The sequence below is a fragment of the Podarcis cretensis genome, assembly GCF_951804945.1.
Source record: "Podarcis cretensis genome assembly, chromosome: 16".
Taxonomy (NCBI): Eukaryota; Metazoa; Chordata; class Lepidosauria; order Squamata; family Lacertidae; genus Podarcis; species Podarcis cretensis.
This window is the reverse complement of record NC_137186.1, coordinates 20,723,126-20,735,719: the sequence shown is the minus strand read 5'-3', so window position 1 is coordinate 20,735,719 and position 12,594 is coordinate 20,723,126. Positions and strand designations below refer to the sequence as shown.

The 12,594-nt window shown below is 47.3% G+C and overlaps 1 protein-coding gene across 2 annotated transcripts in view; it reads right to left on the bottom strand.

Moving 5' to 3' along the window:
• Positions 1-12,594, bottom strand: part of KSR2 (kinase suppressor of ras 2) — a gene marked incomplete at its 3' end in the record, with an annotated part of 188,118 nt that overhangs the window by 14,756 nt on the left and 160,768 nt on the right. For both annotated transcript variants that reach the window (XM_079956588.1, XM_079956587.1), the window contains 2 exons: positions 12,205-12,301; positions 2,431-2,564 (listed from right to left, as the gene is read on the bottom strand). In XM_079956588.1, the coding sequence (XP_079812714.1) occupies positions 2,431-2,564; positions 12,205-12,301 (231 nt within the window). The remainder of the gene's footprint in view (positions 1-2,430; positions 2,565-12,204; positions 12,302-12,594) is intronic.

Below are 12,594 nucleotides of genomic sequence, written 5' to 3'. Positions count from 1 at the left end.
TCCAGGCTAAGCTGGAGGGGGGGCTTAGGTTGGTGCAGAGCAGCGGGGAGTCGGGAGAGGCTGATCAGTCAACTGTGGCTTCTTTTGGGTTCTCAGGTTCTCATTTTCAGTACAGTGGTACCTTTGTTCTCAAACTTAATCCATTCCGGAAGTCCGTTCCAAAACCAAAGCGTTCCAAAACCAAGGCACGCTTTCCCATAGAGAGTAATGCGAAATGGATTAATTTGTTCCAGACTTTTAAAAACAAACCCTAAACAGCAATTTAACATGAATTTTACTATCTAAGAAGACCAGTGATCCATAAAATGAAAGCAACAAACAATGTACTGCAGTCACACAATCAATCAATCAGTAGCTGAACTGGGTTCCACACAGTCACAAAAACAAAAACAAAAGAAGCCACAAAAACAAATAGCAAAACAAATAGCAAAAACAGACAGATCTCAGCATAACACTGAAAACGGAAGTGTGGCACTCAAAATCAGAAGTGTAACACTCAAAACGGAGCATGTTCAGCTTCTGAATAAAGTTCGCAAACCAGAACACTTACTTCCGTAATATAAGGCTAATTGTAAGGAATGGAATGTGAATTAGAAATAACTGGGAAAACAATGCAGCAACAAGAGGAAACTATGGACGTGTTGAGAGTGGAGTGCGGCCAACCAAATTTTGGAAAAATTGAATCAGATTTGCTTTAATTTGTGATTGCTTTGTTAAAATTCGGAAAATCAATAAAAACAATTTGGCAAAAAAAGGGGGTGGAGTGGGAAATAAATGCAATAAAAAATTACCCCCCAAAAAGAACTCTGAGAATGGTTAAGAGTAGTGAGAGCTGTTAGGAAACCTCTATTCCCCTCCCAGAGCTATTCCCCTCCAGAGTTCCTTGAGAAGAGGGATTGTTGGTTAAATCACTCTGCGAATTATTGCTCTGGGAAGGGAATAGGTAAAGGTAAAGGGACCCCTGACCATTAGGTCCAGTGGTGACTGACTCTGGGGTTGCGGCGCTCACCTCGCTTTATTGGCCGAGGGAGCCGGCGTACAGCTTCCAGGTCATGTGGCCAGCATGAGTAAGCTGCTTCTGGCGAACCAGAGCACTGAACGGAAACACCATTTACCTTCCCACCGGAGTGGTACCTATTTATCTACTTGCACTTTGAAATGCTTTCGAACTGCTAGGTTGGCAGGAGCAGGGACCAAGCAACGGGAGCTCACTCCGTCGCGGGGATTCGAACCGCCAACCTTCTGATCGGCAAGTCCTAGGTTCTGTGGTTTAAACCACAGCGCCACCCGCGGCCCTTAAGGGAATAGAGGCCACCTAAAAACTCTCATTAACCTTAACAAACTACACTTCCCATGCTTCTTTGGGGGAAGCCCTGACTATTTAAAGTGGCAGGATGCAGCTTTAAATGCATAGTGCAGGTGGATCGCAGGAAAATCTTCAATTTCCCCCGAAATCAAATTGGCAGACTAAAAAAAGGCAAAGTCCAAGAAATAGACCAAGAGAACATGATGGGGGGGAAGGGGGGAGAGTATAAATAGACAAGCATCTTGAGGGGAATACGTAAGTCAAACCCACCCACAGCACAGTTTACCACTTCAATCTGACAACGAATACACGAATACACCGTTACACCACTGCAGAGGGAGGGAGAGACATGGGCAACCCATTATCTCCTCCTCTAATCCGGCACGTCTGACACCCCATAATTACAGACAGATTAAAATATGCAATTTATCTCACAGGCGGCTTTGCAATAGAGCAAAAATTAACAGCGAGGAAAAACTTCACAATAGCTGAGAGCGCAGTAAGTTGCATCTAAATCAGGAGTCGCCAGCAGGCGAAGCTTCACCTGGAAATCTCAGAACAGATTGCAGGAGTTTCTGGGGAGAGATGAGCATTTAGAAGAGGAGAGCGGAGACTTATTCTGCCTGAGGGCTGCATTCCCTTCGGGTCAATCTCATGGGGGCCGCTTGCCAGCAGTGGGCAGGGCCAGAAGAAAAAGTGGACGGAGCACTGAATGCAAATTCCGACTTTGTACCCTTGGCTAATTCCTGAAAGGGCTCACATGCCCCTCTCCATCTTCTGTTCAGGCAGAAGCACTAACAGAGGTGAAAAGCACAATCCCAGGCAGACAAACAAGCTCAAGGGTAGTGTGAACCTGGACCGGTGAGAGATGTCACCTGGAGAAAGATGTGGCTTGGGAGATACTTTAGGGCCAGAGAAGCCCAGAGGGACGCATCCTGTGCCAAGAAACCCTCCCCCCTTTTGGCTCTGCCACCTCATTGCCTGATGCTGCTTATCAGTTGTTGTTGAATGTTCTCACAACTCTTGCACCCTGCCCAATTCTGTCCTGAAAACGAACAGTTTGTTACCGATAAAAGAGAACATTTAAGAGGCAGAGCGATGGGTCCACAGAGCCGGTCACCTACCTGCCTGCTTGCAGAACCCCTGAGATGCTGAAGAGGCCAAAGTCTGTGATCACCACCTTCCCGTTGTCATAGAAAACATTTTTAGACTTGAGGTCCTTGTGGAGGATGCCTTTGGCATGGAGATAGCCCATTCCCTGCAAAAGAAGCCAAGAGAGAGAAAAGGCATTGAAAGGGTGTCATGGGAAAAGACAGGGCAGAGTTGAAATGAACTGAGTGACAGCAGCAGCAGGAGGAGGAGTGGAAAGCCCTCTACAAATCAGAGTTCTGTCAAGAGAAATCTGAACCTCTCTCTCACACCAGCTTGAGTTGACTGTATTTAATTTTTTCTCTTTATTGACTTTTGGCCACATTCACACCATACATGTAAAGTTTTGTGATACGACTTTAAACAGTAATGGCTTCCTCTCCCAAAGGATGCTGGGAACTGTGGTTTAAGGAGGCTGAGAGCTGTTAGGCGATTCCCAATTCCCCTCTCAGAACTATAATTCCCAGAGTGGTTTCACAAGCATTCCCTCTTCCCAGGAACTATGGAATTGGCTGTGATGGGACTAGATGCCTCCTAGCAACTCTCAGCACCTGTTGCAAACTATCAGCTCCCATAATTCTTTGGGGGAAGCTATGCTGGTTTAAAATGGCATTGTAGTGCTTTAAACGTATGGTGTGAAAGTGGCCTTTGTTACACAGCTTCATGGAAGATAAGGTTACCCAGTGGTGGCAGGCACTCTCTGGCTCTAGGAGGGCGGAAGGCATGGAGCCCAACAGTAGGTGGTGCCAGAGCTAATCCATCCATCCTCCCTTACACTCACTTGCTCTTTTGCATAAGGGGAGAGCTATCTATGGCAGGGACTCCGCTGTTGCTGTTTTACTGAGAGGTAGCAAATAATATGGTAAAATTAAGCAACCAATAGTGTAACAAACACAAGAAAAAGCAGGATATCCTTTTACAAGGCAATTTGCGAACACCCTTACAAGCACTTCTCATCTTTTTATGGCAATGGAAACCTCATGTTTTACAATGCACCCAATAAAATGTTCGGTTCAGCATTTTTCCTGAGTTTTATGACACCCACACATAGCAAATGAGGCCCATTTTTCAGTACCCTGATCATCAATATCTCTCCATTCCCTCACCCTCTTACTTAATTTTATCATTTGGACACTGTCCCTATTTTCATAATCTGGCCCAGGCTTTATCCCTGCACTTAAGGAATAATTGCCTTCCGGGATGCTGTCAGAAAGTGTTTTACCATCTCCATGTCTTCTAACAGAACATCTTCTTTTACATACTCCAGTAGAACAATTAATGGATTTCCTGGTAGCACATATCCTGCCATATACTCTATTTCTGTGTCCTGTGGCCCAGAAGGGTCATATTTTGTGACATGATCAAAATGCAGGTTGTATATCAGCTCCGTTTGCTTTTGCTGGAACAAACTAAAGGCCCATCTGCAATATACACATTTAGCAGGATCATACCACTTTAAACAGTCATGGCTTCCCCCAAGGAATCCTGGGAACTGTTAAAGGTGCTGAGAGTTGTTAGGTGGCCTCTATTTCCCTCACAGTGCTACAGTTCACAGAGTTTCTGGGAAGAGGGACTGGTGGTTAAACCACTCTTCGAATTGTAGCTCTGGGAGGGAGAATAGCCCCCCCCCCAATGCTCATCACCCATAACAAACTACACTTCCCATGATTCTTGGGGGGGAACCATTACTGTTTAAAGGGGTACGATAGTGCTTTAAATACATAGTGCAGATGGGGCCTAACATAGTGATCCCTTTAGAGACCCATAGAGAGCCAGTGTGGTGTAGTGGTTAAGAGCGGTAGTCTCGTAATCTGGGGAACTGGGTTCGCATCTCCGCTCCTCCACATGCAGCTGCTGGGTGACCTTGGGCCAGTCACACTTCTCTGAAGTCTCTCAGCCCCACTCACCTCACAGTGTTTGTTGTGGGGGAGGAAGGGAAAGGAGAATGTTAGCCGCTTTGAGACTCCTTAAAGGGAGTGAAAGGCGGGATATCAAATCCAAACTCCTCTTCTTCTTTGGGGAGGAGTGAGTCAGATCAGAGCCATCTTTCCCATAGGGCTTAGTGGTGCGTTGCACCAGGGCGCCAGCCTCTCAGGGGCGCCCCAGTGAGTGGGGGAGCTGCTCGGCTTTGCCAGCGGCCTCCCCTTTCCCTGCATGCCCGTCAGCTGCATCCCGTCAACTATATGGCTGGTGGGCATGCAGCTTCCTTCCCAAGCCTCCATGGGGATTTCTCTCCCGCAGCGGCATGGGTGAGAGTTGCGGGGGGGGGCATGGCTGGCAGTGCATAGCTTCGCCCCCCCACTATCCGTGGTAATTTGGGGGTGCTGGGCGGATATTTGCACCCGGCGCCACATCTGCTAAAGACAGCCCTGCGTCAGATTCCCACCAAATGCATCCTTCATGGTTTGACTGGATTCTGCACTCCTTCGTGTTTCTCCATAATACTGGGACATGCCAACTCTTACACTTCTTGACCATCTGGATTTCTTTGAAAAGAAGACACCCTTCCTCTTGCCTTCTCTAAGGGGGTATTCCTACCCACCCACCACATAATTCCTCTGATGCACTTGAAAGCATAGACCACTCGCCATGATGGCTATGGCTTCGCGGTCGGAGGCAGCAATACCAGTTCCTGGAAACCACAGTTCCTGGAATACCAGTTCCTGGAAACCACAGGAGGGGAGAGGGCTCTTGTGCTCGGATCATGTTTGAGAGTTTCCCACAGGCTTCTAGCTGGCCATTGTGAGAACAGGATGCAGGATTAGAAGGGCCATTGGCCTGATCCAGCAGGCTCTTCTTATGTTCTTATGCTAGACTGCACTAAATCCCGCTTTTAAATATGTATTTGTAAAGGTATTTTCTCCTAAAACACACATTTCAAAACTTCTTTAAATACTAGGGGCTGTCACCAAGCATTGTTCCATCACCCTTGACCAGCCCCCTCCCTTTACACCTCACTACGCCCTTGGCTGTCCCATCACAGCTCACTCCAAGCTCCTCCCTCTCCACTCCCTTTAAAAAGCCACTTCATAGAATGGCTTGCTAAACAGTTATGTGAATCGCCTCGCCACCCTACCCCTCTTTCCTGTCTGCTGTACCTCCTGCTGCAATTGCCATGGCCGCCAATGAGCAGCCAGGTGAACTGAAGAGCGTGACGACACCTTGCCTTTCTATGTATATAGAAAGAAATGCATATATGTAAGCCAAGTGCTGTGACGTTCAGGGTAGCACAAAACAAAATAAAAATCTGACAGACAGCCCTCCTCCAAACCACGCATCAGTCCAGGAATTTCATGATGGTTTGGTGTGTATTGACATCCGTAAAAGGTTCAATTCCTCAAGAATCCCTTCCCCCCCCCACACACACACCCTTTGAAGCCCATCTGTGCAGCTTTGAACTATGAGATCACTGAACACTTGCAGTACCTCTCGGCCCTCTGATCCATCAACTGGTTAAAGAAGAACAAGGATAAAACACTAGCAGCTTACTGCAAAAGTGCTCGCCTTGCTGGGGAGATCAAGGCAAAGCGAACTGTAACCGTAGGGATTTCTTTGAGTTTGATGAGCTGAGACCTCATCGTTCAAGAAAAGAATAGAAAAAGCACCCACTGCCCAGATGCAAACAGCTTTCACTGCTCACCAACCCCTCCCCCTGTTATTCCCTGACACCCTCCCACAACTTGCTTACAGGCCTGGCGCTAATTGTCTAGAAGCGAGAAAGGTGTAGGAGGCATCGTTCACCTTGCTGTCTCCACAAAGCGCTGGTCTCCGCGCTCATTAAAACCACCGCAGTCAGCCAGCCTTCGCTGGAGAAGGAATCTGTCTGCCTGGGCGCTGATGTTATTTATGTTTTTGGTTTGACCTATGGGATTTGTATCACTCGCTCAGCTTTTCCATCAAAAAAGCTACAAGGTGCCTTGCATCAACATGAAAAAGAGTAATTGGTGGCAGGTATCTATCTCCCTGCTGTAGGAACATCTAGGCTTCCTTAGTGCAAAGGATGCACAAATCTGTCAGGTTCGGTTTGTCTCAGTTTTTTCCTGCCCAACCAGTTTTCAGTCCAATTTCATTTTCCAGCACAATCATTTGCCAAACTTTTAGCTCCCTATATTTCCACATCAGTTTTTTTTTTTAAGTCCTTATGGAAATTCAGCAACCTTTGCATCGTTCCTCACAATATACGCCTTTGGGCAAGCAATTTCCCCTAAGGTATTTGTGCATGTTGCTTTTCACTGACATTTGCATGCGTTCCACTACTGCATACCTTGGGTCAGACCCCACCTGGGCTACTGTGTGCAGTTCTGGGCACCATAGTTTAAGAAGGATATTGACAAGGTGGAACGTGTTGAGGGAGTTGGGTATGTTTAGCCAACAGGAGATGAGAAGACAGAGGTGATACAATAGCCGCCTTCAAATATCTGGGAAAGATTTGTCATATAAAGTAAATCCAGTTTCTTAAAAGTCTTGAAGGCGTTTACAAAACTCTTTACGCCGTTTCCGTGGGATGCTATTGGAAACGGTGTAAAGAGTTTTGTAAATGCCTTCAAGACTGGTCGCCTCCAGATGACCTGTTGCTGAGCATGTGTCCTGATTTGTTTGCCCTTTTAAGAAACTGGATTTACTTTATATGACAAATCTTCCCCAGACACCATAACTGCCTTTCGTAATGTCTACTGCTGTTCAAGAAGATGCCTTCAAATATCTGAGCAGCTGTCACATGGAAGATGGAGCAAGCTTGTTTTCCGCTGCTCCAGAGGGTAGCACCAGAACCAATGGATTCAGATGACAAGAAAGGAGATTCCCACCAAACATTAGGAACAACTTTCCAAGGGTAAGAGCTGTTTGACAGTGGAAAGGACTACCTCAGAAGGTGGTGGACTCTCTCTCTCTCTCTCTCTCTCTCTCTCTCTCTCTCTCTCTCTCCAACAGACGTTGGATGGCTGTGTGCCAGGGATTCTTCAGCTGGGATCCCTGCATTGCAGAGGGTGAGACTAGAGATGACAGTCCTACAATTCTATGCCATTATGTATACCTGTGTTGGTTTGAGAACTCCATTGTGGAACCCAGAGATGTGTGAATTTCAAAGGACAGCCGTGTCTCTATTTGCTTATTGTTTCTAGGTAGGTTTGCAGTAAGATGTTTTGCTTTTTAAAAAATTGCCGTTTGAGAATTTGCATCTTTTTAAAAATATGCTTGGGTCTCTGGCTGGGGACCATAGCTCCTTCCACACCTGAAGTGTGCCTTAAGGCCTAGGGTGCATTCAGACATGAGGAATATTGTGTTAGTTTTCCTGATTATAATGCTAACGCTTCTATCTCATTTTCTGGTGTTGCTTTCTTACTACAGTACCTGTTGCACTATGAAACAGTGGCTTTCTTGACCATTATACTGGCTGAATTGCAAGCATTTGGCACAACAACAAACACTCTTGGACCACGCTGCTACTCCCCCACGCTTTCTGCAAATGCCTGCTTCTGTTCCCCTGTGATTCCCCCATGGAAAAGGCAAGAAAAGGCAAAGAAAGAACTGTATGCTGGTCTGCCGTCCCAGATCTTGTCACTTTATTCCCACAATTTTCTAGATAAAGGGGGCTGCAAATGGATTTTTTTTCCCTGGAAGCAAATAACAAAGAAACGAGTCCTGGGTATGTGCAATGTTCCACTTGTTTTCTGGAAGTGGCATTTACATTGCGTGGAGGCTCAACTGCTATACAAAAATTGACATTTACGAAATGTCGGGGAGATGGAATAAAGTGCTGTGTGAATGGAGCCCTAGAAAGCTAAAGATTCTCTTCCTTGGAACTCCCTATCCCAGCTTGACCTCCATCTATCTGAGCATGCCATTTTCTTTGACACAAGAGGCTGCCTCCGGTAGGCAGCCTTGAATTGTCTTCAGGTTTCTCTGCATGCTAGATGGGTAGCTAGCACCCCCTACTGGCTCGCAGGTTTTTTAAACTGCCAACCTGTCCTTATGTCAGGGTGGTTCCACACCTTTGCCCTGTTCCCAGAAAGTTTGCAAGGAGCTTTTTTAAGTCAAGACAAATGCAACAGGGGGCGGTAGCTGTGGGTCTTCCACCAAATATTCTGCTCCTATCAGACCCATGGTTCCTGTTGAATATACTGGTGTGGCTAGAACTATGCACTGGGACAAGGCAGATGTAAGGTTCACAACCCACAATTGCCTATTAGTGCTAATGGGTGAAAGCACTGGGGGACAGAAGCTGGTCCATTATGTCTGTCCACTAGCAGCCAGTCCACATGTCCCTCCCTGCCTTACTGCTAGCCTAGGGAGTGGTCCTGGTTGTTAGCTTCTTCCTCCGTAGTTGCAGCAGAACATAGCAGGGAGGAGGATGAAGGCAAAACCAGAACAAGTTGGCTCAGGCGCCACCTACTGCTGGGCTCCATACCTTCCACCCTAACAGGTCCAAGAACCATCAGGGACTACTGTTCATGAGAGATGATGAGAGGATGCGTATTTACACCTACATCCCTCCCTACCTGGCAATCTGGGACCAGAAATAAGTCTAGAAAGCAGTGGGGGAAATGGGATCAGGGGGGTTTCAGATACTGGGTGTGGGCAGAGGGCAACCGCATGGGTGAAAGAGATTCCCCCCCAACTCAGACTGCTTATTGAGTACTTTTAACCCAGTGGTGGGGTACCTGATGCCCTACCAATGTTGTTGGGCTACAGTTCCCATCATCCCTGAGCATTGGCCACGCTTGCAGGGGCTGATGGGAGTTGTAGTCCAACAAAGCCCAGGATGGCCACAGGCTCCCCACCACTCCTTTAACTGGAGATATCAGAGCTGAAGCTGGGACCTTTTTAAGGCAAAGCATGCACTCTGCCCCCTATTTTGGCTCAGTGGCAAAATCAGTTCTCGGAGTGAGGCACCTCAACAAGCAAAGGGCTGCATCCAACCAAGTTCTGATCCAAGTAGACTCAGTGAAATAAATGAACCTAAGTTAGCCATTGCAGTTAACTGCAGCTGACTAACATTGGACACAACCCAGAGCAAGGAAGGATCTGGCATGCTCTTTCTTCTGGCTGGGAAACAGCACGGGGATTTTTCAGCCAGAACTCACCGGAACACGGTTCCAGCACCTCTCAGGTGGGCACCATTGCCATTATAAGAGAACAAGGGAGGCATTCCTGGTGAGTTCCGGCACCTCTTTTTCTAGACAAATAGCACTGGGCAATAGTATTTTATCATTTAACAAGCATTAATGTCAGGGAACTGACATTGGAGCCAGAAGTGGAGGCAAGGCTCTCAAGCGATGCTGGAGAGGGGCCCAGCAGGGAGAGAGGGAGCTCATCGGCTGGGGAAGGAAATCAGCGTAACACCAGGGATAAAGGGGGGCAGATGGGAGAATCGGCAAGGGGGCTCCAGGACTCTTCGCTGGAGACCAGCGGGGAGAGCACGGGTCCTCCGCTACCCACACCCACCCTGTGCAGAAGACTTCCGCGCAGGGAAAGTAAGCGTAGACTTGGTGTCAAAGAACTTTTTTGCTGGAAGAAGTTCAAGAAACGCCCACTGACAGATTCTGCTAGCGACTGAACATCCACGAAGTGAAGGGCTGTCCAGCCAGAACAGGTTTAACCAGGCTACCTAGCCAGGAGTGGCAGCAACTTACGCACAAGCAACCCCTTATAACCATTACAGTTAACTGCCAGACAGGTACACACACCCCATGTAGCAAATTTTTTTAGAGAAGTCTTGGAGCCTTGGCATATACATTGCTTGGGAAAGTTTGACTGAAGAGGGGGAAGAGATAGGGAGAGAAAGAGAGAGAGAGAGATTCTGGCCAAGCTCTATTAAGAAACATGGGCCGCGTTGGCGTAGATAGGAACTCGTATCTGCTCATTAGGCAGCGGATGGGGGGAGGGAATTAATGAAAGCCAATGAAATGAAAATGGCTTTGGGTTTGAGTTTAATAGGACAGAAATAGCCCTGGTATGATAATCCACCTTTCAATGTGACATGGAAGGATGTGGAGGAGGATGAATGAAAGCCCAGCATTCCCAAGTGTGGTCTGGGGGGGGGGGATAAAGTGTCCCAGACTCCATGCAGGATTGTGGACTGCACATAGGGGCCCCCAACATGGCGTCTGTGAGCTAGGGATAGGAAAGAAGCCTGATTTAGTTTGCATTTAACTCTGCATTTAACCAATCCCCGCTTTCTGCAACAATAAGAGAACCAAAACACAGTCATCCCGCGGAATTGGCACATATCCAAATTTTGCAATGCAGTCCTTCCAACCGAGATGTTCACAAAAATGCATATGCTAGGGGAACACCAGTGTGGAAATCAAGATGCTTGTGGAAATAACATACAGAAATGTATTGGATATGGGGAAATCGGTTGCAGGCTTGTGTACGTTACTCAGAACCGCAGACCAAGCTGCAGAAGGGTTTTCATGAGGATTTGAAAACATTGCAAGGTGCTGCAGAAATGTGAAGAGCTGAATTTTAGACGGGGAAACTGTGAAACAGAGAGAACCAAATTTGACATCTCCATCCACCCCTTTAGTTTCAAGGGAATGGTGGGCAAGTTCTGTTATGTCCAATGGAACGCCATGGAAAACACAACTTGAGCCACTCTAAGGGAAGACAATGGAGCACTGCAAATCATTTGCACATGCACAGAAAATAGTAGATCTAGTTGGAAGGCGACACATCCATTGATCACTGCAATGCATCTATCCATCATTACTGTTATTATTATTATTTAATTGTAAGGTTATTGTATATAATCATAAAGGTAAAGGTAAAGGGACCCCTGACCATTAGGTCCAGTCATGAACTCTGGGGTTGCAGCACTCATCTCGCTTTATTGGCCGAGGGAGCCGGCGTACAGCTTCCGGGTCATGTGGCCAGCATGACTAAGCCGCTTCTGGCAAACCAGAGCAGCACACGGAAACACCGTTTACCTTCCCGCCAGAGCGGTATCTATTTATCTACTTGCACTTTGACGTGCTTTCAAACTGCTAGGTTGGCAGGAGCAGGGACCAAGCAACGGGAGCTCACCCCGTCACTGGGATTCAAACCGCCAACCTTCTGATCGGCAAGCCCTAGGCTCTGTGGTTGAGACCACAGCACCACCCGTGTCCCTTGTATATAATCATAGACATTTGTATAATCTTAGGAAGAGCTTTCTGACAATAAGAGCTTGGAATGTGGTGGCCTCTCCTTCCTTGGAGGTTTTTAAGCAGAGGTTGGATGGCCACCTGTCAGAGGTGCTTTAGCTGAGATTACTGCATTGCCGGGGGTTGGACTAGATGACCCTTCTAACTCTGCAAATCTGTGATTCTGTAATCTTAGGAGGGGCGTGGCTTGTGAGAAAGAAGAGGCATGGCTGTGACTATCATGAAAGGACCCTGAATCTGACACTCCACTACTGCTCCTTTCATCTCTGAAACGTCATGAAACGATTCCCACTGACTACTCCCAGGCTCCTTCAGCCTATTTCAGGATTCACCCGGACACAGATGAAGCAAAATAGGGCTTCACCCCACACCACATAGCACCAGATGTCCGCATGACATGACTACTTTGCTTCCTGCTATGAATGTGTGTGTAGAAGTTGGCTGGGTGGGAAAGATGTCTGCTTTCCCTCTGAACCAGTCTCTTCATACCATTTGCATCACATCTGTCAAAGAATCCACACCAAGAGTGGGTCCCAGGCACCAGGCACCAGTCTCAAGAGTGTTTGAGTGTGTGTCCTCTGAGTTTTTATTCCCCATTGCTCATACCTTGACGATCTCTTGAGCAATCTGCCTTGTTTTGTTGACATCCAGGACGATCTTGGCATCTCTCACCACCGAGTAGAGCGTCCGTCCTTTGCACAAGCTGGAAAGGAAGATGGGGAAATCGGAATTAATGAAACCCACGGAAATTGCTGTAGAGGAAACGCAAAAGCACTTAAACGGATAGAAGGAATGCAATTTCTCATCCAGGTAATCAAAATGGTCTGGGACTTGTACACTCCAGGATGCAGGGAGAAGGACATGAATCCAGTTTGGGATGTCTGGACCCTAGCTATGCTTTTCTTAGCTCCACAATGGCTGTCTTCTGCTTCCTCTGTCAGAGACAGCATGCCTCTGTATGCCTGTCGCTGGGAATCGTAAGTGGAGAGATGTGTC